General features: G+C 39.7%; 1 protein-coding gene across 2 annotated transcripts in view; it reads left to right on the forward strand.

The window, feature by feature from the left end:
* The first annotated feature begins 1,571 nt into the window (after window positions 1-1,571).
* HIPK1 (homeodomain interacting protein kinase 1) overlaps window positions 1,572-24,688 on the forward strand; it is a 47,516-nt gene continuing 24,399 nt past the window's right edge. The window contains exons 1-3 of one of the 2 annotated variants that reach the window (XM_079904476.1): window positions 1,572-1,725; window positions 12,205-13,282; window positions 20,740-20,863. In XM_079904476.1, the coding sequence (XP_079760602.1) occupies window positions 12,207-13,282; window positions 20,740-20,863 (1,200 nt within the window). In that variant the 5' untranslated portion in view covers window positions 1,572-1,725; window positions 12,205-12,206. Of the gene's footprint in view, window positions 1,726-1,863; window positions 2,125-12,204; window positions 13,283-20,739; window positions 20,864-24,688 lie in introns of those variants that run through there. The other variant, XM_079904475.1, reaches the window with a different exon arrangement.

A 24,688-nucleotide genomic window follows, 5' to 3' on the forward strand; every position in this document is an offset into this window, starting at 1 on the left:
GTACTGTAAGCTTTCTGAGGGAAAAGATCATGACTTATTCATCTTGCATCTGACTCAGTGTGTAGGAGAGTACCTGGCATCAAGCAGAGAGAGTTTGTTGGATGGATATACGAATACTGGAGAGAGGAAAATAGATTTTAAGATCTATCTATTTTAAAATATATTTTAAGAAGGTCTCAATGTAGTGAGACAGACTGAGGAAATGACCAAAGAACAATGAAAATAGAGATCAACAAGTAAAATAAATAAGGTACAAGAAGTAAATGAAGTAGTCAAATGATGATGCAGAACTGAATAACCAGAATCAAGTGGGAGTCAAAGAGGAAAGTCTTCCTAAAGGCAAATTTTGAGATGTGTTTGAAAAGAGGAAAGGGACATAATGTGGGAGAGTAGGAGCTTAGAGGCCTGTCATGGAGTTGGGTTGAACCAAGGCATGGTAAGCAATTAATGTTTTGGAAGCCTGCTTTTCAAGCAGGATCTGTTCTACCCCAGAGCTCAAGTTCTACCTTTTTCCTAGCTCCCCAAGCAGGCATGTTCACCAACTCTCCATGTCTTGAGGTTTCCCAGGTCAGTCCATCGTAGGACTTTATGTTCTCTAAGTTTCTGTGAAAATAAGCAAACAAACCTGCCCTGTGGGATTGAATACTCTTGCTAACCCTGGTCTTCTAGGGAAATAAAGTTCCCTGTTCCCGACAAAACAGAACTGCTCCCAGTGCTGTTAAGCCAGGAGAGAAACCCAAAGGTAGCATAACCACTTTAGCACATCTTCACAAAAATTATCTCTTCCATCCAAAGAGGTCAAGGATGTATAATGAATGACAGCTGAGAAATATAACCCGATAGCAGAATCTTGTCTTAGCCACATCTGCCCTCTCCTTAAAGCGTATATGCAAATAAATACCCATGGTGCTGCACAGCCACTTTCTAGGGCACAGATCCTTGTCGCCTCCAGCACTTGCGGGATGGAAAAAAATATACTACCATCTCCCTACAAATGTCCCACTCTTTAGGAATCAGCAAGAGGTATATCTGAAGTTTTCCAGAATTTCTTGGCCCAGGGAGATGGCAACTGTCTTTCTATTAGGATAACCTAGTTTTCACGCAGTGTTTATTTTTCCAGAATGTTGTGTGCCCAACGCATTCCGTTTCCTGAATACCCGGTTTTGCTATCTCCTGGTAGAGGAGAGAAAATTATGTATTAGCTCACTGCGGGTTTTGAGGGGGTTGGGTTCAGAGCACAGCTATTCTTTCTCACCTCCTAATGCAAACCCAGGTTCCCAAGGAGGCAAGGGAAGAGCCCGCTCAGGGGCTCCTAATGCGTGTGGAGGCTTACAGATCCTATACACCGCTGTCAAGCAGCTAGAACGTCCCTAGATTGCAACGATACATCAAAGCCTAAACTGAGGTAATTCCTCACCAGCAGGGGGCTTCCTCGGTAAGCACTGCCTCCCCGCGCGCTGTCCAATCTCTGGGGGTGTCACGCTAGGCGGTGGTGATGTCACACTGGCGGGGATGACATTTTAAAGCTGGACCGCCACACCGCCACCAAGCACCTTTAAATCACCGCGGAGTCGGCCGTGAGGAGGGGGCGGGGAGCCGATCCCCCCACTCGATCCACGCTGGCTCCCCACGGAGGCCCCCCCACTCCCCCTCCCACTCCCCTCCCCCTCCCACCAGTACTATGAAGTCATCCTAACCTGCCCGCTCTCCGACACTTCCGCCTCAGTAGGTGTCATGGCGCGGGGCTGGGGACTAGTTCCCGCGAGGAGGGGCCGGCCGGATGGGGGCGGCCGCTCGGCGCTCAGCTCGTCGAGTCTGGCGACAACGGCGGCTGCGGAGTCAGGGGCCCGGCGGTGGCCCCGGACGGCAGCGGGAGGCTGAGGCGGGAGCGCGCGGTGCTGAGGCGGCGGCGGCGGCGAGAGGCCGGGCGGCGGAGCTGGGGGGAGGCTGAGGGGGCTCCCCCCGTGGGACGGGCGCGGGGACGGCTCCGGGGGGCGGGGGCCGGGGCCCGGGCCGGCTCGCGCGGGGGGTATGATGATCCGGCGGCGGGGCCCCGGATCTCGTCTCCTCCGCCGCCTCCTCACTGCAGCCCCAGCTCGCGGCTGAGAACCAGACACACCGGCGGTGAGTCGAGGCGGGGGGGAAGTGGCCTTGGCAGGGAGCGACCTCCCATCGGCTTCCCGCGGCGCCCGGCTCTCCGGGGCGCCCGGCCTGCGGGGGGAGCCTCCCTCAGCGGCCCCCACCCGGGACCAGGCGCCGAGCCCTGCGCCCCGGCCGGTGACGGCCGCGGAGGGGATAGCGTTCCCAGGAAAGTGGGGAGGCTGCGGGCTTGTTTTCGGGGCAACTCCCCCGTGTCCTGCCACTTCTCTCCTGGGCGTGTTGTTGTCCTCAGATGACAGGGGACCGCCTGGCGTTTTCTCACCCGGCCGGTTTTTTCTCGGCTGTCGTGGCCGATTCCCAGTGTGTGGTTTGTGCGTGTGAATTTCACAGCTCTGCTTAGTGCCGTGTTTGGGGTTATTTGTGCTGTTGGGGACCAGGAAGCGGTGTCTGGAACGGACGGCCGCGGAGATGTGGGTGTGGGAGTCCTCCTATCCTCTCCACTGCTGTTATTTAATCGTTAGGTTGGTAAATTGTAATGATGGTGGAGACTGCGTGGGACCGGCCCACCTAATGTATATCTATGCAAGGCAGATCTAGATGTCTGGCTCAAAGGGAAACTTTTGCTGTTTGACGCCACTTTCCCAAAGCTTTCGTTTAAAAAAAAAAAAAAAAAGGGAGGGGGGCGGGGAAACAACCAAAACTCTTGGTAAGGCCCCCCGCTGTTCACAGGTCTGTGGGAAAGAGGCCGTTTTTTGTGCCTAGCAACCAAGACTTGGGGCTCGGTCTCCAAGAGCGCTGGTCTAACCTCCAATTTGTTGTGGTGACAAACCGTGAGCTCTGGCCTGTGTTTACGCTCGGCGCGCTTTCTTTTCTGTTTAGGTGGGGGAAGGGAGGAGGGGCTAGAGGAGGGGAAAAAAAAAAACCACCGCAAACTCCAGTGTCTTTACTCCACTTAACCCCCTGACTCAGTTGTAGATACTCTTTGAGGCAGCCCTAGATGCTTTTTCTTAGTGACACTTTGGGAATTTTCAGTCATTGCATCAAAATACTAATTTCAGCTGTAGAATCTTCTGCCCAATCTGTCCTTTATCTTATTTGTTTCCTGGTAACTGATGAAAACAGCAGCATGGCTTCCTTCTTCTGATGAAGTGGGGTTTAAATTAAGTGGCTGATGCCCTCAGTAGAACCTACAGTTTTGCTCTTGTTTGTGTGTAAAGCTATTTTTGATTCCTGGTCTGTAGTGGGTTCTTTTTTTTTTTTTTTTTAAGATTATAGAGAATGCAAATCTTTACCAGCTCTTTTTCATATGTAGGTCTAAAGCTTTCTGTAAAACATCTAAAAATCTACTAACAAGTCATATAATAGTTGTTAATTCAGCTGGTGATTTTGGAGATACCTGTAATCATCTCAGGGTTCTGTATTATAAAACTGGTACAACGGTATGATGAAAGATATCACTGACTTTAAGACACTGTTCCAGGCTTGAAGGATATTTTGGTAAAGTACTTGTGGCTGGAACTGGAGGCAGCCACGCCAGTAAAACATCTTACCAGTAGAATGGTGAATGAGATGTTGTAAACATACTGAGTCTGATTAGTAAGTAGGACTTTTGCTGGCAATATCTTCATGAATAGTTTATCCTGTCTTTGGACATTGTAGTTTTATGGATTGCAGAGCAAGTTGATTGGTAATTTGAGATTGAAAACCAAGCCAGAACTCTCTCCTAAAAGAAAAAAAGATAATCTCAATATTCACAATTCTCTGGAAAATAGACTTCTTTTATTCTCTGGTTTTGTTTTCATAAGCACAGCTTAGTCAGTGGTTGTGTTGGTAGAAATCAGTGAGCCAAAACTGCCTTATAAACTTCTTACAGTTGGAACTTGTGCAGCTTGTTGTTAGTTATATATCGTAACTGGTTCTTTTGTAATTTGAAGTAATTTTGCAAACATGAACTTCCTGATTGGCCCTTTATTTTCATTTTCATGACTATATAAAGCAATCCATTTTTAAAAAAGTTAGTTATTAATTCTTCCCCAGTTTCTTCCCTTAAATGTTATGCCATTCTGAACACAAGTCATCAAAATAATTTTTCTCTCAAGTACCACTTCAACAATCACTGATTTGCTTTTCGCTTCCTTTTTTGTTTTTTAGTTTTTGTTCCTAATCTCCTATCTCCCTAAATGCCTTATGTATTTTTGTAGAGCATAATTTGGCACTTAAAAATTTTTACATCCTGTTTTTATATATATATTTTTTGTGTCATATCACCTAAGCAACATTTTAAGTTCTTTGAAGATAGGGAAACTTAGGTGTATTTCTTTTGGATTCTTTAAGAGCGCCTTGTACAGTGCTTTCCCACCATACTTAATGAAAAAGAATCAGAAAACCTGAATTCTTTGCCAGCATTACTACTCATTAGCTCTGTGTAAAACTTGTTTGGCTTTCTTGGGTCTACTTTTTCTCATCTTGGAATTACAGGGTTTTAGAAAGTCTTTTAAGGTCCATTTTAGCCGTTAGAATCCCTGTACTTTTTTTGCCAGTGTCTTCTGCTCCAATCAAATGCATTACTCTAAATGGTTTTTCATTTTTCCATATCCCCTGGCATACTGGCAAAAGTTATCTCATTCATCTAAGACCTTCTACCTTCCATCTGCCAAACTGTCGTTACCTTAGTTGAGTCCTGTTTTCCTTAGGCCTTTTCTGGCTGATCCAAACAGGGTTCTATCTTAGTGTTTATGTTTCATATTGATGTGCTAATTTGTCATTTTTGTTAATTTGTCATTTTTCTTATGATTGAAACTCCGAGGTATAGTTTTCTTTATTCTAAACTTTATAGACCTTATAGACTGTCCTGTGCACATACTAAGATAGTGCCATTTTACCAAATACAAAAAACACTTTTCTTTTGTTCTGTTGCTATAGATTCTTCATTCCAAATAAATCTAAGAGAGCAATTGAAATTTAGGAAAAAATATCCTGCCTAGAAGGAAAACGCCACTCAGCCAGTTTACCAAAATATTACAGAATTGGTTTAAATGGCTGTAAATTACATAGAATTGTAGAGTTCCTTCTTTGTCAGCTACCACCACCTATTCCACACCCTATTTTTGCATACTAGTTGAGGAACTGGCTCTTTCACATGGTTCCATGTGAAGGAAGTGCTACAGGAAAGGGGGTGGGGAACTTTGATTCAAATGCCGTCATCAGGGTTTCAAGCTTATTTTTTCCTTCTGTATCACTATACTTAGAATAAGTATTCTCTTGTAGACAACAGACTATAATTTCTATCTCATGTGAGTATTTCTCTAATTTAGCCAGAATGACTTCTGAGATCCCCTTACATTTATATATGGAGCAGTAATGTGATCTCTTTATAGTCATTCATTCTAGCAAACATTTGACACACGCTGTGTGCCAGCCATTGTGATTGATGCCGATGATACAAAAGAAGAAGATACCTATTCTGCTGTTGGGAATTGCCATCATGGAACTTGCAGTTTAGAAGAGAAGTCAACTTCTAAATAAGTATTTATTTATTTATTCTAAGTATGACTACAAATAGTCATACTTAGAATAAAAATCCAGAGCGACCGCAAGTCAGTATGTATTCTGGCCCTTGTCTGCCTTTTTGTGTTCTGCTTCTACTATTTTTTCCCTTGTTCCGTTCCATCCATTCTGGTCTCTTCTTCAGATAGACCAAGAATGTATCTTGGCACTAACTGTTCTCTCACTGGGATGGCTTCTTCTTGTCAATTAGGTCTCAGCTTTAAGTGCCACCATCCTACAGTGCCTTCCCTGACCACCAAAGAGTATCTCTCCCCCTCCCACCATCTCGATCATGTCATTGTGTTTGTTTTCATCATAACATTTATCACTAGCTGCCATTTTCTTGGAGAAGAGGTGTTTATCTCCCCAGTAGAAAGTAAACTCCAGGAGATAAGGGATCTTGTCCATCTGGAACCACTGTTATCCCTGGGATCTAGAACAGTGCCAGCAGACATACTAGATGCTCAAAATATGTTTGTTCAATGAATAAATGAAATAAATAAGTACAAGTGTGGTAAGTGCTACTACTTCTGTAGTAGAGGATCCTGTGGGAGCCTTTATCAGGAAATCTAACCTAGTGGTCTGGAGAAGGCTTTCCTGAATGTATTTGTCAGCGTAGGGCTGGCTAAACAGTCTTGCTGAAGGAAAGTTGTTTTTCTCTCATGTAACAGCCTAAAGTAAATGTTCCAGGTTGAAGTGAGCATTCCTGCTGGGCAGGTTACTCTGCTCTACATGATCATTCAGGTACCCATGTTCTTTCCATCTTGCTGCTCTGCCAACCCTTGAGTGTTGTCTCAGGGCAGAAACTGGATCTCCATGGGTTCCTCCTGGTGGAAAGGGAGTGGAACACTAAAGGCTCATACGTCACTTTTTATTGGAGGGAGGGACTGGTAAAATGTTGTCTAGCCTTGTGCCTGGGATGAAGGAGAAAGTAGATTGTGGTCCAGACCAACAGCCTGTGCCACATTGAAAAAGTGAGCTTTAAGTAAAGGCTAAAAGGATAAGTAGTAGTTAAAAGAAGAGAAGACAGGGTAAAATGAAGTTCAGAGAGAAAATGTTATGTATGAAGGAACTGGGGCAGGAGAAACATTTCGAATTACTAGAAAAGAGAGTGCCTGGGGGAAAGAGTCAGTGAAACGAGGCTACAAAAATAATCAGGGTCCAGATCTTATAAAGCTTGACAATCCAAATTAGAGATTTTGGACTTTATCTTAAAGTTTTTATTTTATTTTGCTATTTTATTTATTTATTTTTGGCTGCGTCGCGTCTTCGTTGCTGCACGCGGGCTTTCTCTAGTTGCTGCGAGCGAGGGCTACTCTTTGTTGTGGTGCACAGGCTTCTCATCACGGTGGCTTCTTGTTGTGGAGCACGGGCTCTAGGTGTGCGGGCTTCAGTAGTTGGGGCGTGTGGGCTCAGTAGTTGTGGTTTGTGGGCTCTAGAGCGCAGGCTCAGTAGTTGTGGTGCAGGGGCTTAGTTGCTCTGTGAAATGTGGGATCTTTCTGGACCAGGGCTCGAACCCGTGTCCCCTGCATTGGCAGGCGGATTCTTAACCACTGGGCCACCAGGGAAGTCCCTATCCTAAAGTTTTAAATGAGGGATAGATAATGCATTTTTAAAAGCTTCAGTTGTAAGGTGAAGAATGAATTGAGAAGGGACCTTTAAAAAAACCCTTCAATTGTAAGGTGAAGAATGAATTGAGAAGGGCTAGAGAGTACCATTTGGGGAAAGTTAGGCTGTTGAACTAAGTAGTGCAGGATTGTGCAGTAGGTGGGAGATATTTGGTGTTCCAGTGAGAGTTTTCTTCCCAATCTTATCTTTTTCCAGAATGTGTATTCTTATTTACCCACTTTAATGATATGAATACTCTTTATATATCAGTGTGCTGGAGAATACGTACATCTGTGTACATGTCAGCTGAGGGCAAGTGCTAGAGGAAGAAATCAATATGCAGTACTGATGGTAGGTTATTTAGATCATCAATTGTTAAATTGTATCAAAAAGTCAAAGATGACTCCAAGCAAAAGCATTAGGAATTTATTATTGGTATGTCCAGGAAAAGATGGAAGTGAGTCAAGACTAAGGGCAAAACACTGATAAATGATTACCTCCATTGTCATACTCAGCTATTTCATTCATAGTTATAATATTTGAATTCTTTATGGTAAGATTATCTAACTGTAGTGCCCAGAGGATGGGGCACCCAGTAAATGTTGTTAAATAGATGTGCCCATGGCAGGGAGTGGAGAAGCTGTTAGTTTGACTGTTTTTGAAAGCCTTGGAGTCTAGCAAGACTCAATTCTCTTTTTAGCAATACGTACAAGTACCAGTAGCCTTTTGCCTTTTGTTCTAGTTTGGGATTAATGCAGTGGGAAAGTTTGTCATTATATTTAGACGGTTAAATCCTTGGAAAGTCAGGTTTGAAATGAAAAGACTAGTTTATTGCTAGAGTCAAGAGGGGAAACATTTTCAGGAAGTTAGCTTTTAATTTATTGGGAGCTGTTCTCATGTGAATTGAAAATAGTGTAATGTGCTTAAGGGAGTGTGATACATTGTAAATTTCCCACAGATGCTAATTCTATTCCATGGTTTTGTTTGGGAAGTCTCAGCCTAGGGAGAAAACTGTCTCTCACCCCCCCACCCCACCCCCTGCAAAAAAAAAAAAAAAGAAAAGAAAAAATTTTGGGGGGACATAGTATCTTTATGTCGTGTTTAGAAATGGCTGTTTTTAGCGGAATTTCAGAGTGTTATATAAATAAGAGTATAGATTTTTCTGGGCAATTTTGATTCTGTATTTGCTTCTCACCTAGTGCTTGTTGAGGTCAGGCTGAGTCTCAGCCACACTGTAAGAGTCCTGGTGGCATGACATTGACTTCAGTACCATACACCCTTGCTGGGGGGAAGGCCAGTGAAATTCTGGGTTGTTATTTCCCTATGGGTGGACTTAAGTTTGTCTTACTGAGTAAGAATTATATTTATTTATATACTTAAACTTTTGGAGCAGTTTCCTAGAACTTGTGCTTTTTGCAGTACTCAGTGTGAATTTGAAGCCATCAGTATCTGTTATTTTGTTCACTGGGTGAAAGGTTGTCATTAACATTCCTCTGGTAAACAGAATACTTTTGAAAAGTGTCCAGTTATGATCATCATACTTTTAAAAACTTGGAGCTACATTTCATGAATTCTTTTCAGTATAAGCCCCCATATTCCTATACATAGCTACAAACTGCAAATTTTGTATAGTATTCAAATTTTTTACTAAATACTTTTAGGTACATGAAGGTTGTGCTTATGTATTTTGATAGATTGTTAAAAGTAGTAACTCAACAAATATACGATGGAAAACAAATTTCAAACATTTGCTTCCTTTTCGTTGTTCAGAAATTGGTTTGATATTATGACAAGAAATATTTTTGCATATATTAATAGGTAAATTTTGTAAAGGCACTACTTGATTTCAGTTTTTCTCTCATTATAGTTTGGTATTATGTCAGTGATATAGGTAGAATAAGATGATTTGTAAATCTGTAACCTAGGAGTTAAATTGCAATAACATTTAAAAAAAATATTTATTTATTTTGGTTGCTCCAGGTCTTAGTTGTGGCTCCAGAGCTCCTTAGTTGCGACACGTGGGCTCCTTACTTGTGGCATGTGAACTCTTAGTTGTGACATGCATGTAGGATCTAGTTCCCTGACCAGGGATCGAACCTGGGCCCCCTGCATTGGGAGCGCTTAGTCTTATCCACTGCGCCACCAGGGAAGTCCCGCAATAACATTCTTTTAATTTATACTTTTTTTCTCGTCAAGGTTCATATAAATTATAGAAACTCTTGTTTAAAGTAAATCCAGACAGCATTTTAGAAATTGAAGGTTGAGGGTTTGTTCTTTCTTCTAGCTATCTGGTCCAGTGCAGATGGTTTTTAGTTGCATTCAAGCACAAAGAAACGTTCACTTTGTTTTTTTATGTTCTGTAACATCCCTTGTCATGTTTCCTTCCTTTCTAGTTGTGTGTGTTTATTCTCTTATGACTAATAAAATTACACTGTGTGTACTAGAGTGGAGGCTTCCCCCATATCTCAAGGACTGCACAGATAAAAGAGAGGGACGTCAAAAAACCAAAACAAAAGAAGCATTTGAGAATCCTGCAGTTTAACATGAGTAGTAGGGAGTAGAAATGAAGTTGGTAGGCAGGGGTCAAATCACCCAGCAAATACTGAGTGTCTGTATATTGTCAGAGTCTGTGGTAGGTTCTGGAGATAAAAGCAAAAGAACAAGACAGATATGGTACCTGCTCTCATGGAACCTTTACAGTATCTGGGGATGTAACATTAAATAAATAATGTTATAAGATAGGTACAGGGTGTTGTGGGAATGCAGTGGTGGTGATGATTGTGGGGAGAGTGTGTGTGTGTGTGTGTGTGTGAGAGAGAGAGAGAGAGAGAGAGAGAGAGAGAGAGAGAGGGAGGGAGGGAAGAAACAGTTTTCCTAGCAGAGAGTCTCCAACATAGAGGGCCTCCCAAGAACTGAAACAAGGGGCAGTATGACTGGAGTGGTGGAAGAATCGAGGTGGGGAGATTTTGGAAGACAGCAACTAGATTTGTGGGGAGCTTATTAAAGCAAGTTGAGGATTTTGGATTTTATCCCTAAAGCAATCAAAGACCCTGGAGGCAGAAGGAGGGAGATGGTTAACAAAGAGCAGTCCTCCAATATATAATACATAGTTTAAAAGCAAAGTTCCCCTGAGTGCATTCAGGATGAGTTTGGAGGCTCCTGGCAGTTTGAACTAGAAAGGTTCCAATAAGGGTAGAGAAAAAATGGCTGATTTGAAATATGCTTAGGAAGTAGATAAGATTTGTTATAGGTTAGATATGGGGATTAAGAGAGGGAAACAAGGGAGGGGAATGAGTCAGGATAATAATATTAAGTGAATTTTTGGCACTAAGCATGTCATGTGTATTAAATCATTTAATTCACCATTTTATAGATGAGGAAACTGAGACTCATTGCCTCCCTGATTTTTTAGCTTGAGGTGTTAGATGCATGATGGTGTCTCATAATTGAGGTAAAAAACTGGGTGTGGGGTGGAGGCTCAGAAGTTTAATTCTGGACATCTTGAATTTGAGATGTCTCTGAGATATCCAAGTTGAAGTGTGGAGTGGTTATTTGAAAATAAGGATTTGGAGTTCAAGAGAGAAGTCTGGGTTAGAGAGGGAAATTTGTTACTTTTTCGCAGATGACTAATGCTGGGAAGTAGTGAAAAGAGGGAACATGTGGAGCAAGAGAAGAGGGATTAGTGTGGAGGCCCGAGGCACCTGAGGGTTATGTGATTCAGAAGGAAGAAGATAAATATGAAATGGCTTGTATGCTAGGTCAAATGTTTGGACTTTATTCTGAAAATATTAGCTTTCGGATTAGTCTTTGGGCTTATTGAGCTTGAGGTGTCTGTGGGACATTCAGGGACAGAAAGGTGGGCAGTTCTTATTACTTTTCCCCATATTTTTCTAAGGATGACTTCCCTAGGTTCTTCAGAAGATCCCGTCTGGGCTTTGCCTCATCCTGATTACTTTCTTCTGGTCAGTTTATCAATGGTCCTTTTACAACATAGTGGGCAGAGCTAGACACTGTTTTATTTGTGATCTGAGCAGAGTGGGTTGCCTTCACTTTGCTACATTCTGGACACTGCTTTTTCTGTGAATATAGTTTAAGATTGAATTAGCTTTTTAGGGGAGGGGAACATTATTACATAATGTTTCTCTTGCTAACAAAGTGTTTTTCATATATGATCCTGTGAAACCTTGTATCTCTTATCCTTGTGCTTTGTGCTAGCCAGATTTTGGACCTAAGTAGGAAGTCAGTATTTGTGTTAAATGTCATCAGCTAGATTTACCTTATGGTTTCTGCTCTTTGTGATCTTTTTGGACCTGTTACTTAGCAATATTGAGTATCCTGCCCAAATTTGGTTCATCTATGAATTTTATAAGCATGTCATCTATGTCTACTTTTAAATAATTGATTTAAGAGCTAATCAGGGCAGGAATGAAGACAGCTGTGGAATGAACTCTGGGGCCACAGAGCTTGGGTTTGAATTCTAGTGCTGCCACTTAAGAACTGTGTTATTTTGGGCAAATTCTTTTAACCAGTCTGTGTCTTAGTTTCCTCATCTGTAGAATGGAAATAATGATAGTATGTTTTTCAAAAGGTTGTGGTGAGAATTAAATGAGTTATGTGTATGAAGTGCTTAGACTACCACTTGACACATACTAAGTGATCAATCATCTAAGCTATTGTTGTTGTTTTTATCTTATAAACCATCTTAGATGTTCATACTCTTTTAACAGTATGTCCTATTATTGCTGAGTCTCAAAAAAGTGATTCAGGATGTGTAATTAGACCAAAAAGTTTATCCTTCTATAATAGGAAACATGTTTTGGAAAATGTATAAAATAAAACCTCAGCCAGATATACGTTTACTTGTTTTTTTCTAAACTGAAAGTTTTCTGATATACTAATTGAGGGGTTGTATAAAATTGAGGGCCTAATTCTTCCTCTTTCTTGATGTAGGTATGGCATCACAGCTGCAGGTGTTTTCCCCCCCATCAGTGTCGTCGAGTGCCTTCTGCAGTGCAAAGAAACTGAAAATAGAGCCTTCTGGTTGGGATGTTTCTGGACAGAGCAGCAACGACAAATACTATACCCACAGCAAAACCCTCCCAGCCACACAAGGGCAAGCCAACTCTTCTCACCAGGTAGCAAATTTCAACATCCCTGCTTACGACCAGGGCCTCCTCCTCCCAGCTCCTGCAGTGGAGCATATTGTTGTAACAGCTGCTGATAGCTCTGCCAGTGCTGCTACATCAACCTTCCAAAGCAGCCAGACCCTGACTCACAGAAGCAACGTTTCTTTGCTTGAGCCATATCAAAAATGTGGATTGAAAAGAAAAAGTGAGGAAGTTGACAGCAACGGTAGCGTGCAAATCATAGAAGAACATCCCCCTCTCATGCTGCAAAACAGGACTGTGGTGGGTGCCGCTGCCACGACCACCACTGTGACCACAAAGAGTAGCAGTTCCAGTGGAGAAGGGGATTACCAGCTGGTCCAGCATGAGATCCTTTGCTCTATGACAAACAGCTATGAAGTCTTGGAGTTCTTAGGCCGGGGAACATTTGGACAGGTGGCCAAGTGCTGGAAGCGGAGCACCAAGGAAATTGTGGCTATTAAAATCTTGAAGAACCACCCCTCCTATGCCAGACAAGGACAGATTGAAGTGAGCATCCTTTCCCGCCTAAGCAGTGAAAATGCCGATGAGTATAATTTTGTCCGTTCTTATGAGTGCTTTCAGCATAAGAATCATACCTGCCTTGTGTTTGAGATGCTGGAGCAGAACTTATATGATTTTCTAAAGCAGAACAAGTTTAGCCCACTGCCACTCAAGTACATCAGACCAATCTTGCAGCAGGTGGCCACAGCCCTGATGAAGCTCAAGAGCCTTGGTCTAATTCACGCTGACCTTAAGCCTGAAAACATAATGCTGGTCGATCCAGTGCGCCAACCCTACCGAGTGAAGGTCATTGACTTTGGTTCTGCTAGTCACGTTTCCAAAGCTGTGTGCTCAACCTACTTACAGTCACGTTACTACAGGCAAGTGGCAAATGCTAAAGAGCATGTCTTCAACTAGAGATCTGTCTTTATATTTAACATATATTACAAAGGGCTACGTATAACAATGAATTTATTTACAGATTTCAACACAGAATAGGATAATATACTTTAGTATTATCCTAAATATATTTAGTATTTAATATTCCATGTGTGTGGCATTCCTATATGTAACATTATTTTATTTCTGAAATTTTAACTCTAGAAAAATTAATTCAGTCTGATTCTGAAGGTTGTTCCTAGTTGAATTATAGTAGCATCTGGTTCCTTCTTTACTACCGTTATACCTAATTTTCCCATTTTAAAGTATCTTTAAATATATAAGATGTTTACTTATATGTGATGAATTTGGGCATATGCTGCTATTTTTCCCAGGTTCCTCTCTTGGCAGGTAAGATGCCTTGGGAATAATTCCAAGTTTAACTCTAGCAACGTTTTATTATTTTACATTTTCTTTCTTGCATAATAGAGAGAATTGGATTAGATGATTGCTAAGGTCTCTTCTCGTTTTAATATTCTCCATAGTCCTTTGAACTTATTTGCATATGAACTTATTTGGTTCCATAGTCCTTTGAACTTATTTGCATATGAACTTATTTGGTTATCCTAAAATGGCCTTGACCCAAACACCTTATAGTTTAGTGATTTATATTTCCATATTGATACTTCTAATAAAGCTACCTTTTCAATATATAATATTTATTGGGACAGAACTTAAATGCTGGTATGTAGAATTTTGTCTGTACTGTAATCAAGGAGTATTACTGAAAGAGAAGACGGGAAAGTCTTTAAATGAGCTTTTATTTCTCAGTACGTCATTTATCTGTCTAGTTATTAATTTTAAAGAATCTGATATTTATTTTAATGGTCATGCATTAAACACAGATTGTACACTCACCCAATCACGAAGTGAAACAATAAAAAAAGATAACCCACAAAATAAGTTTTATCAAGAGATATGTCCAACATGCCAAATGCCTATAATAAATTTTGAGAAATAGAAATTCTGAACTAAGAATTTTATATTATGTGTGAAAATAATGTAAGGACATTTTAACCTGTATAGGGACTCAGAAAATATGCCATCTACATATTTTTGTTTTTCTAATTGTGATAAAACCTACCTAACATGAAGTTTACCATTAACATGTACCATTCAGTGTTGTGAAGTATCTTCATAGTGTTGTATAGCCTTCACCACTATTTCCAAATGTTTTTTATCACCCAAAACAGAAACTCTGTAACCATTAAGCAGTAACTACTCCACCCTCCTACCCCCTACCCCTGTTACCTCTATTTGACTTTCTGTCTCTATGAAATTGCCTATTCTAGATATTGCATATAAGTGGAATCATACAATATTTCTCCTTTTGGGTCTGACTTACTTCACTTAGCCTAATGTTTTCAAGGTTAATCTCTGAAATTCTGTAGCATGTATCAGAATTTCATTCCTTTTCAGGACTGAATAATATTCCATTGCATGTATATACCACATTTTATTTATCTGTTCATCTGTTGATGGACACTTGGGTTGTTTCCACATTTTTGGCTATTGTGAATAATGATGTAATATGAACATTGGCATTCAAGTGTTTGAGTCCCTGTTTTCAATTCTTTTGGGTATAAAACTAGAAGTAGAGTTGCTGGGTCATATGGTAATTCTTTAACTTTTTGAGGAACCACCAAACTGTTTTTTCTCAGCCATTGCATGATCTTATATTCCCACCAGCAATGCATGAGGATTCCAATTTCTCCATATCCTCACCAATACACCAACACTTGTTATTTTCTTTCTCTCTCTTTTTTTTCTGTTTTTTTTTTTGGATAATAGCCATCCTTATGTATGTGAAATGATATCTCATATAGTTTTGATTTGCATTTCCCTAATGTTTAGTGATGGTGAGCATCATTTCATGTGCTTATTGGCCATCTGTATGTCTTCTCTGGAGCAGTGTCTTAAGTCCTTTGTCCATCTTTGAATTGGATTGTTTTTTGTTGTTGCTGAGTTGTAGGAGTTCTTTATATATTCTGAGTATTAATCCCTGGTCAGATATATGATTTGCAGATATTTTCTCCCATTCCATGGGGTTGCCTTTTCACTATATTGATAGTGTTGTTAGCACAAAAGTTTTAAATTTTGATGAAGTCCTATTTGTCTTTTTTGTTGTTGCTTATACTTTTGGTATATTCAAGAAATCGTTGTCAGGGCTCCCCTGGTGGCGCAGTGGTTGAGAGTCCGCCTGCCGATGCAGGGGACATGGGTTCGTGCCCCGGTCCGGGAAGATCCCACATGCCACGGAGCAGCTGGGCCCGTGAGCCATGGCCGCTGAGCCTGCGCGTCCGGAGCCTGTGCTCCGCAACGGGAGAGGCCACAACAGTGAGAGGCCCGCATACTGCAGAAAAAAAAAAAAAAAAAGAAATCGTTGTCAAACAAATGTCATGAAGCTTTTCCCCATGTTTTCTTCAAATAGCTTTAGCTCTTATATTTAGGTTTTTGATCCATTTTGAATTAATTTTTGTATGGTATAAAGTATGGGTCCAATTTCATTCTTTTGCATGTGGATATTCAGTTTTCCCAGCACCATTTGCTGAAAAGACTGTCCTTTCTCCATTGAATGGTCTTAACACTCTTGTCAGAATCCTTTGGCCATATATATGAGGGTTCATTTCTGGGGTCTCCCTTCTGTTCCATTGTTCTAAATGTCTGTCTTTATGCCAGTACCATGCTTTTTTGATTACTGTAGCTTTGTAATAAGTTTTGAAATCAGGAAGTGTGAGACCTCTAGTTTTATTTTCTTTCAAGATTGTTTTGGCTGTTTTGGAGTCTCCTGAAATTCTATATGAGTTTTAGGATGGACTTTTCTATTTCTGAAAAAAACATCATTGGTGTTTATAGCGATTTCACTGAGTCTGCACATCACTTTGCGCAGTGTTGACGTCTTAACATTGTCTTCCAATCCACCCTAATCTGTTTTTATCTATTCTTTTTATAGTTTTCTAAAGCTCTATCACAGTAATACTTGATGAGCCTAAGGCAAGTGGAATAGCAGCTCAGGCATTCCTTCTTTATATAAATTTTATCCACAGTGGTCCTGTGCATGTTGCATTGTTGCTTTATTAGAGTCCATTAAATCCTCACCCTCTTGTCTTTCAGAAAACCTCTCTGAAATCCTTTTGACCATTGAAGCATTCTGGCTCCAGAGCCAGCCTTCCTCTTACCCTCCTTTTTACATTGCATTGTTTACATTGCTTCATCTTGCTGATAACATGCCAAAGTACTATCAGTTGACGTAAATTTTTGCCACCATGCTGTCTCTGTTGGCCATGGGCACAGCTAAATAATTCAAGCAGTTAAAATAAAGTACTTTATTTCCTAGCCCACTGTAAATGTAAATGTAGACTAATTCCAAGAAAAGTTGCTGTCGTTGGGGCTTGAGTTTTAGGCACAAAGGTTTGTCATGCTTACAAGCTCAATGCTTTTCCATTCTGAACAGGCTAGCTGGCCTTAAAGCTGAGGTCACTTTGTTATGTACGGAAGGACAAGATCTAGATAAGGAAAACATATTTTCAGTTTATCCCAGACAAACAAACAATCCAGTTTCATCTGACACTGAAACCACAGTTAACACCTAAGCCACAGATGTAGGAAGTTAGACTTTATGTAACATCTCTTATTTGGTTTGATGCCTCTGAGATGGGTGGGAAGAAACAAGAGTGTTCATGAAGATGAGCAGAGAATGATTTGTGCTGTTAAGTGATTCCAACCTTAGCTTGCTCTGGGTTCCAGTGAAATAGAGCTTTATGACTTAGGTGGAAGTTTTCAATTTAAAGGAGTTTGAAGTTGGGAAATCAAAATGCAAGGATTGCTATTTCTACCTCCTGGTTATAGCAGTGAGAGCCTGTTTAGTATTTGTTCTCAAAGGATGGGATGTATCTTCAAAGAGGAGAGTCACCATGTCCAAAGTACAATTAATGCCATTTTCCTACTAAAGGGAAGACTGCTAGTTTTGTTTTCCTTTTTCCTGTGCTTTAATAGGTAATCTTTTTTACTGCCCAGTTGTTAGGATGTCAGAGCTGGAAAGGGACCTAGAAGAGTAATTAACTTATTATATAGATGAAGTAGAACCAGAATTTCAGTGTATAGTTTATATTGAGGGATTGAGAAATATTGGAGGCCAAGGGGAAAGATGATATAGTAATGAAAATATTATCAAGAATCTTGATTTGAATTCAGAGGTTAAAACATTCAGTCTTTAGAGGTGAACCTGCTCTAACTGATGTTCAGTAAAAGAAGATAACTTAAGTCTTTTTGCTTCCTGGAGTTTACATCAGTCTAACATTTTTAGGCTCTAATGAAAGTGAAAAGTCCTCAATAGACTGAGCAGCCTTATTTTATTTTACTTTATTTTTACTGCTTTCCTTGTTTTTCTTTTGATACTTACCTTTTTGCATGGTAGATGTGGTAGAGTTAACTGTTTTGGGTGAGCTTTTACTTGAAATACTTAGCTGCTTTTGTTACTCCAGAAGCAGAGCAAGACCAAATGGAAAAACTGATTCCAGTCAGTCTTCAGGGTTTTTTTGTTTAGTGGGCTTGGGAGATGGAATTAGTGTTTTTCTTAATTTCCCTTAAACTTTAAGCCTTAGAAGCCTAACAGTTATCACATCTTATGGCTACCTTTTTAAAGAAGTAAGTTATTGGGTGGCCTGGCCCCTCCCTGTGACCTGCCTTTTGGATTTTAAAATGTCTTCCTGGTATAGTAGGAATGGCAAAATCAATCTGCTGCTCTTCAGTTGATGTTTAGGAATGTTCTAAGCCCAGTTTTTATTTTGGCACAAAGCCATTTGCATTCTCCCTGCCAGCTATTTTTGGCACTGTCATGAACTTAGAAATTAATGAGTCTGCTCAGTGAAAGTAAAAATTGTGTTCCTTTTCAATTTTAGAAAGGCTTTTATGTTTCTGGGTACTCTTACCCTCTAGTTTATTAATGCTGTCAAACATGCCACAGTGGTTGTATTTAATTGAACTCTGAAATTCCATCAGTAATATGGGGCTCTAGCCACCTGCAATAGGAATATCACTTTTTTGTTTTCTTTGGCTAACAGAACCACAGTTCACATTAAATAGCCCCAAAACTGATGGTATTAGTGGTTCCACCCTTAGCTGTCAAATAGTGTAAGTCCCAGCAGGCCTGGATCTTCTGCTGTTTCTGTGCAAGGATCAGGAAAGTTTTTAGACCCCTTGGAGTCCTCTAATTTACCATTTTCTAGGGGCTACTTAGAAAATTACTCTGGGAGGATATTCTTATTTAGGGAAATATCTTTATACCCTCCCCACTCAGTCTTTGTCTGCCCCCCTCCCCCATACACACAACACAACAATAAGCACATACTACTTAAGAATAAAATTTGGGAAACCTAGGCACTTCATGAGGAGCCATGGCCAGTGGTTCCTAATGGAGAGATCTGCTTTTCCATTTAGCTCCTGATTAATGAGGGATCTGGATCTGGAGTGTCCTTACAGATTCAAATTCTGTGACTTGTAAGAAGAAAAGGAAATTATTTGGAGATGATAAAGTGTTTCAGAGCTCAGACCTTGGATCCAGACTGCCTGGGCTCCAGCCTTGGGCAAGTTACTTAACCTGCCAGTGCCCAGTTTCTACATCTGTAAAATGGAAATAATACTTTCTTACATAGAATCTAAGGTGCCATTGATTGTAAGATGAAATATAATATTATTTATGTACCAATAAGAAAGTAAAGGCACTGCCATTAAACTAAAATATATCATCATTTGCAGGAATCTTCTTAATTTCAGAGATGTTAAAATGTGAAAAATGTGTACCTTATAATTGATGACTTAACAGTGATAAGATATACTTTCATAGGATTGTTGTAAGAATTAAGTGAACCCCACATTTTAAAGAACTTAGTGCATGGCACATACTAAGTACTATATAAATATCATCTATTATTAATATAACCTATTATTATCCCCCTTTTGAATCCATTTATCTCTTAATTTTAGTTACAATTTGAAAAATACCATGTATACCACCATGCCAAATAGATAGGTATGTATTTAACTTTTACTTATTTAGAGACAGTATAATGTACTCAACTTCAGAGCTAGGCTACCAGGATTCAAATTCTAGCTCTGCCACTTATTAACTGTGTGATTTTGGGCAAATTACTTAATCTATTTGCCTCTGTTTCCTCCTCTATAAGTATAACATAGAGGGGATAATAATTTTGCCTTGGATATATTCATATAGAGAGAGCTCTTAGTTTATGGTATTACCATAGTTTTCTCTTTAAGGTTTCGTAGGGTTGGGTTTCTCACATGGAGCGTTAGTGGAAATGAATATTTCTGAAGGCACACAGAGAGTTCAAAGTTTTAAAAGAATGATGGTATAATAATAATAGTCATTGTTTTATCTAACACTTACATAACACACCATGTGCCAGGCGCTGGTCAAGAGCTTTAATATTTGAATGACATCATTATCATCATTATTTTTTACTTATTTATTTTAACCTTACCACAACCTTATGTAGTAAGAGGTACTCATCTCCATTTTATGAATGAGGAACCTGAGGCTCATAGTGGAAATCAGCCGCATAGCACAGGGAGATCAGCTCAGTGCTTTGTGACCACCTAGAGGAGTGGGATAGGGAGGGCGGGAGGGAGATGCAAGAGGGAGGAGATATGGGGATGTATGTATATGTATAGCTGATTCACTTTGTTATACAGCAGAAACTAGCACACCATTGTAAAGCAATTATACTCCAATAAAGTTGTTAAAAAAAAAAAAGAACCTGAGGCTCAGAAAGATTAATTGCCTACAGCTGTTAAATAATGGAATTAGGATTTGAACCACTGTGTCTCTACAGAAGGCATTTCTGTCATAAAGGGGTATTTATTGATCAGGCCATTTAATTGATTTTTCTGTAATTAAAAAGTTTCTAAGAATAAAAAGAATAAGTCCATAATCCCTTATCTGTAATTTCTAAATTCAGAAAGCTTTCAAAGCTAAAAATCTTTTTCTAAGTTTGGTATAAACTTATTTATTGGCAAGACCTGGCTTGAATCAATGTAAGGCTGTTTAAAGTATTTGTCTGGCTTAGTGTGATTGCTCATATGTTTTGTTGCAGAAGTATTAATGTGTTTGATTATGGGATGCTTCCCTACACTCCATTGGGATTATTATAAAGTATGTAGTTTATGCATGGGTAGTACCTTTCTGAAATTCAAAAAGCTCTGAATTTCAAAACACATCTGGGGCCAAGAGTTTGGAATTATGGATTTTATACCAAAGATTGTTTTCATTTTCATTAAATCAATGTACCTTTACCTGATACTAAAACAAGACTTAATCAACATAGTTAGTTTCCCAAAATAATGTGTAATTTTTTTAATTTGCTATTTTTGTTTTTGCTAGAGCCCCTGAAATTATTCTTGGATTACCATTTTGTGAAGCTATTGATATGTGGTCATTGGGCTGTGTGATAGCTGAGCTGTTCCTGGGGTGGCCTCTTTATCCTGGTGCTTCAGAATATGATCAGGTAAGAGTGTTTATTTGGATGGCAATAGAAAGCAAGTAGTTACTGATGAAAGGTTCTAGAGGAATAGAAGTACTAGTGAAGTATTTATTTAGGTTGTAGGGAAAGAATAGTCCAATTAAAAATAATTTTTTAAAGAATAGAATTTTCTCTACCTGCTTCTTAGTCTGAAGTTATATTTGCAATTCTAAACTTTAAAAAGGATTTTATTTTATATTACTTTAGGTTGCTACTTTTCCAGGTCTGTAATGATTTATTAGAGACTTAACTTGTCAGCCAATATGTCTTGTGAATTAGGATATGAAAGTAGAGTAAGGAAGTGAAGTTGGAATTTTAAGAGCAAACTTTGGCTCATTTAGTGCTATTTATTCCTTTTTATACATGACACACACTGAAGTAATTACTATCTGCATACTGAAACACATTGGACCCTAGAAGTTGTGATGTGTATTAGGTCTCTGTAACATAGGATTTAGGAGGGAAATCTTATGAGTTGAAAAGTATTGTAACAAATTATCTATGTTTCAAAACAGACAAGCTTTAGAAGATATGCTACAACTTCCTAAGAAACTGGTCCTAAGGAAAAAAGTTTTGCCATGGAAGTAAATTGTGAATTCTCATTTTTTGTTCTTAAAAAAAAATGGTTCTATGGTTATTTTAAACCATTAAAAGAGAAAAGAGCAAAACAGTGTTTTTCCCTATTCAACCTGGCATTTTGACTCCTCAGTCCATTTTACAGTAGATGTAACATTTACCAACTTCCAAAAATTTGACTCTTTGGATTTGTCTCTGAGTGAGACATAAAAAATGAGTTGTTCATATGATAAGTAACCAGTTACATTGAGCTTTGTAATTTTTCAGTCTTTCATCCACCTTGTGAGACGTGAACCACCTTCCTTATTTTAACAACAACAACAAAGAAGTGTGAGGGAGATTAAATGATGCAAAACCACAGTTACTTGAACCAGTCCATTGATTCTCCTCTTTCGGTTTTAGACTCTTGAGAATCTGATGAAGCTATGGATCTTCTCAGAAAAATATGCTCACAATGTTTTATATACAAAGTTAGGGAATTCGTGGACCCCCGATTAAGAAAACTTGCTCCGAGCAATTATAGCCTCTAAAGTGCCATTCCTAGGCCAAATGTTTTGTGGCATCTCTTCAACCTTAGTAAACAGATTGCATTGTAAATATTCCTAGGAAGTGGAACCAAATAAAATTAGATTTAGAAGCTAAGGTACAATGGGGGGTTACCTTGTAAAGAAATGATATAGTAGTTTTGAGAATTTTTGCCTGGTGCACAGATGTGAAAATGGGTTGTAGGAGAAAGTTGTTTTTTTCCCATGCTTAATAATGAATAAATAGGGTGTTGCTGTTGTAGAGCAGGATTGGGAATACTTTATCTTGATGCATCTTTGCTTATATAGAAAGATTCCTGTGGCAGGATCCTTGTTCTTACAGCTGAGTTTTTTTAAAAACAACTTTATTGAGATATAATTCACATACTGTATAATTCAGCCATTTAAAGTGTACAACTCAGTGGTCTTTAGTATGTTCACAGGGTTGTGAACCATAGCCATAATCAGTTTAGAACATTTTCATGACTCTAAAATGAAACCCAGTACTTACTAGCAGTCAGTACCCATTCTTCCCTAACCACCCCACCACCACGCTGGGAGCCAGTAATCTACTTTCTGTCTGTATAGATTTGCCTATGCTAGCATAGCATATTCATCACATACAATATGTGGTCTTTTGTGCTGGGCTTCTTTTACTTAGCATGATGTTTTTCATCCATGCTGTTGCCTGTATCAGAACTTCATTACTTTTTATGGCTGATCAGTGTTTCATTGTGTGTATGTCTATGTGTGTGTGTGTGTGTGTGTGTGTGTGTGTGTGTGTGTGTGTATGTATATGTATATATGCCACGTTTTTTTATGTGCTCATCTGTTGATGGACACTTGGGGTGTTACCACCTTTTGGCTGTTGTGAATAATGGTGCTATGAATATTGGTGTACCAGGGTTTAAGTCCCTGTTTTCCGTTTCTTTGGGTATAAAGCTAGAAGTAGAATTGCTGAGTGTCTTGCTAATTCTATGAGTGTCTGAGAAAGTATATGAATAGATTATAGTTCAAAACTTCCCTAACATGGGAAAGGAAATAGTCAAGCAGGTGCAGGAAGCACAGAGAGTCCAATACAGGATAAATCCAAGGAGAAACACGCCAAGACACATATTAATCAAACTGTCAAAAATTAAACACAAAGAAAAAACATTAAAAGCAGCAAGGGAGGGCTTCCCTGGTGGCACGGTGGTTGAGAGTCCACCTGCCGATGCAGGGGACATGGGTTCGTGCCCCGGTCTGGGAAGATCCCACATGCCGCGGAGCGGCTAGGCCCGTGAGCCATGGCCGCTGAGCCTGCGTGTCCGGAGCCTGTGCTCCGCAACGGGAGAGGCCACAACAGTGAGAGGCCCGTGTACCGCAAAAAAAAACCCCAAAAAACAAACAAACAAACAATGGCAATAATACTTTCTGTTTGCATAAAGGTAAGGTGGGGCCTTTGTTGTTGCATTATTTTAAGCTATGTGAAAAGCAGTATCTGTATGATAGTTCCCATTCTACTTTCACAGTTTAACTCTTTTCATTCTATAATATTAAACATTTTTAATGTTTTAATATTGTAAGTGCATTATTGTAGAGAAATTAGAAAAGATGCAGTAAGCCAAGAGACAAAAATTTCAACCTTTAGTGGTTCTACCCCTCAAAGGTAACCTGTTACGTTTTGGTATATTTTGTATTTATTTATATATTTTAATTTATTAATTTTCTTTATGTATTCATTGACTACTGTCATAGGTACTCTGGTTACTGGGGATACAGTGCTGAATAAAACATTGTCCTTGCCCTCATGGAGGCTATAGTTTGGTGGTGGGAAATAGACATTAAGTAAATCACACAAATAATAATATAGTACAATTGAGATAAATTCTATGAAAGGAAATGTAGTTTTGCAGTTTGTGTGTGTGTGTGTGTGAGAGAGAGAGAGTGTGTGTGAGAGAGAGAGAGTGGACATGCACGCACACGTGTGCACATGCATGTATGGACATGCATGTATCTCCTGACCATGTATGTCCTAATGCCTCTTGATTATACTCATTTTTTCCTATTGCTATTACCCTCGTCCAGGCTGTCTTCATCACTTACATGGGCTACTAGACAACCTCCCTTTTACCTACTCTGGCCTCCCTCTAGTCTTTTTTCCAGAGTGTTTTTTTTTCAGAACACAAATTTGATCATGCCACTCCCCTGCTCTTTAGTGGTTTCCCGTGTTTTAGAATTAAGGGCTAAATCCTTAATATGGCCTCTGAGCCTCTACCTGGGTTGTTCTCCTCTTCCTCTCTTCCTTTCAAGATTTGATCTTATACCATTTCTTCTTGCTTTTCTTGCACTAGCCCCACTGGCATCATTTCAGCACTGGTTAAGAATGTTTCCTTCTAGCACAGGCCCTCACACATACTGTTCTCTTAGTCTGGAATGCTTCTCCACCACCCATTCATTTCGTTTAGTCAGTCCCTACTCATTTATTAGCTAACGTGTCACTTCTTCAAGTATGTTTTCCTCACCAGTCCCCAGTCTAGGTCAGGTTCCTTTGTTATGTATTTTTATAGAAGCCTGTTTATTTTCTTCAGGATGCCAATTCAGTTTGAATTATGCATTCAGTGTCTGTTTCCCTCACTTGACTGCAAAGTCTATGAGAGCAAGAACCATGTCTATTTTAACAATCACTACTGCCTGGCTTAATAAGTACTTACTGAAAGAATGAATATGT

This window comes from Stenella coeruleoalba (assembly GCF_951394435.1).
Source record: "Stenella coeruleoalba genome assembly, chromosome: 1".
Lineage (NCBI taxonomy): Eukaryota > Metazoa > Chordata > Mammalia > Artiodactyla > Delphinidae > Stenella > Stenella coeruleoalba.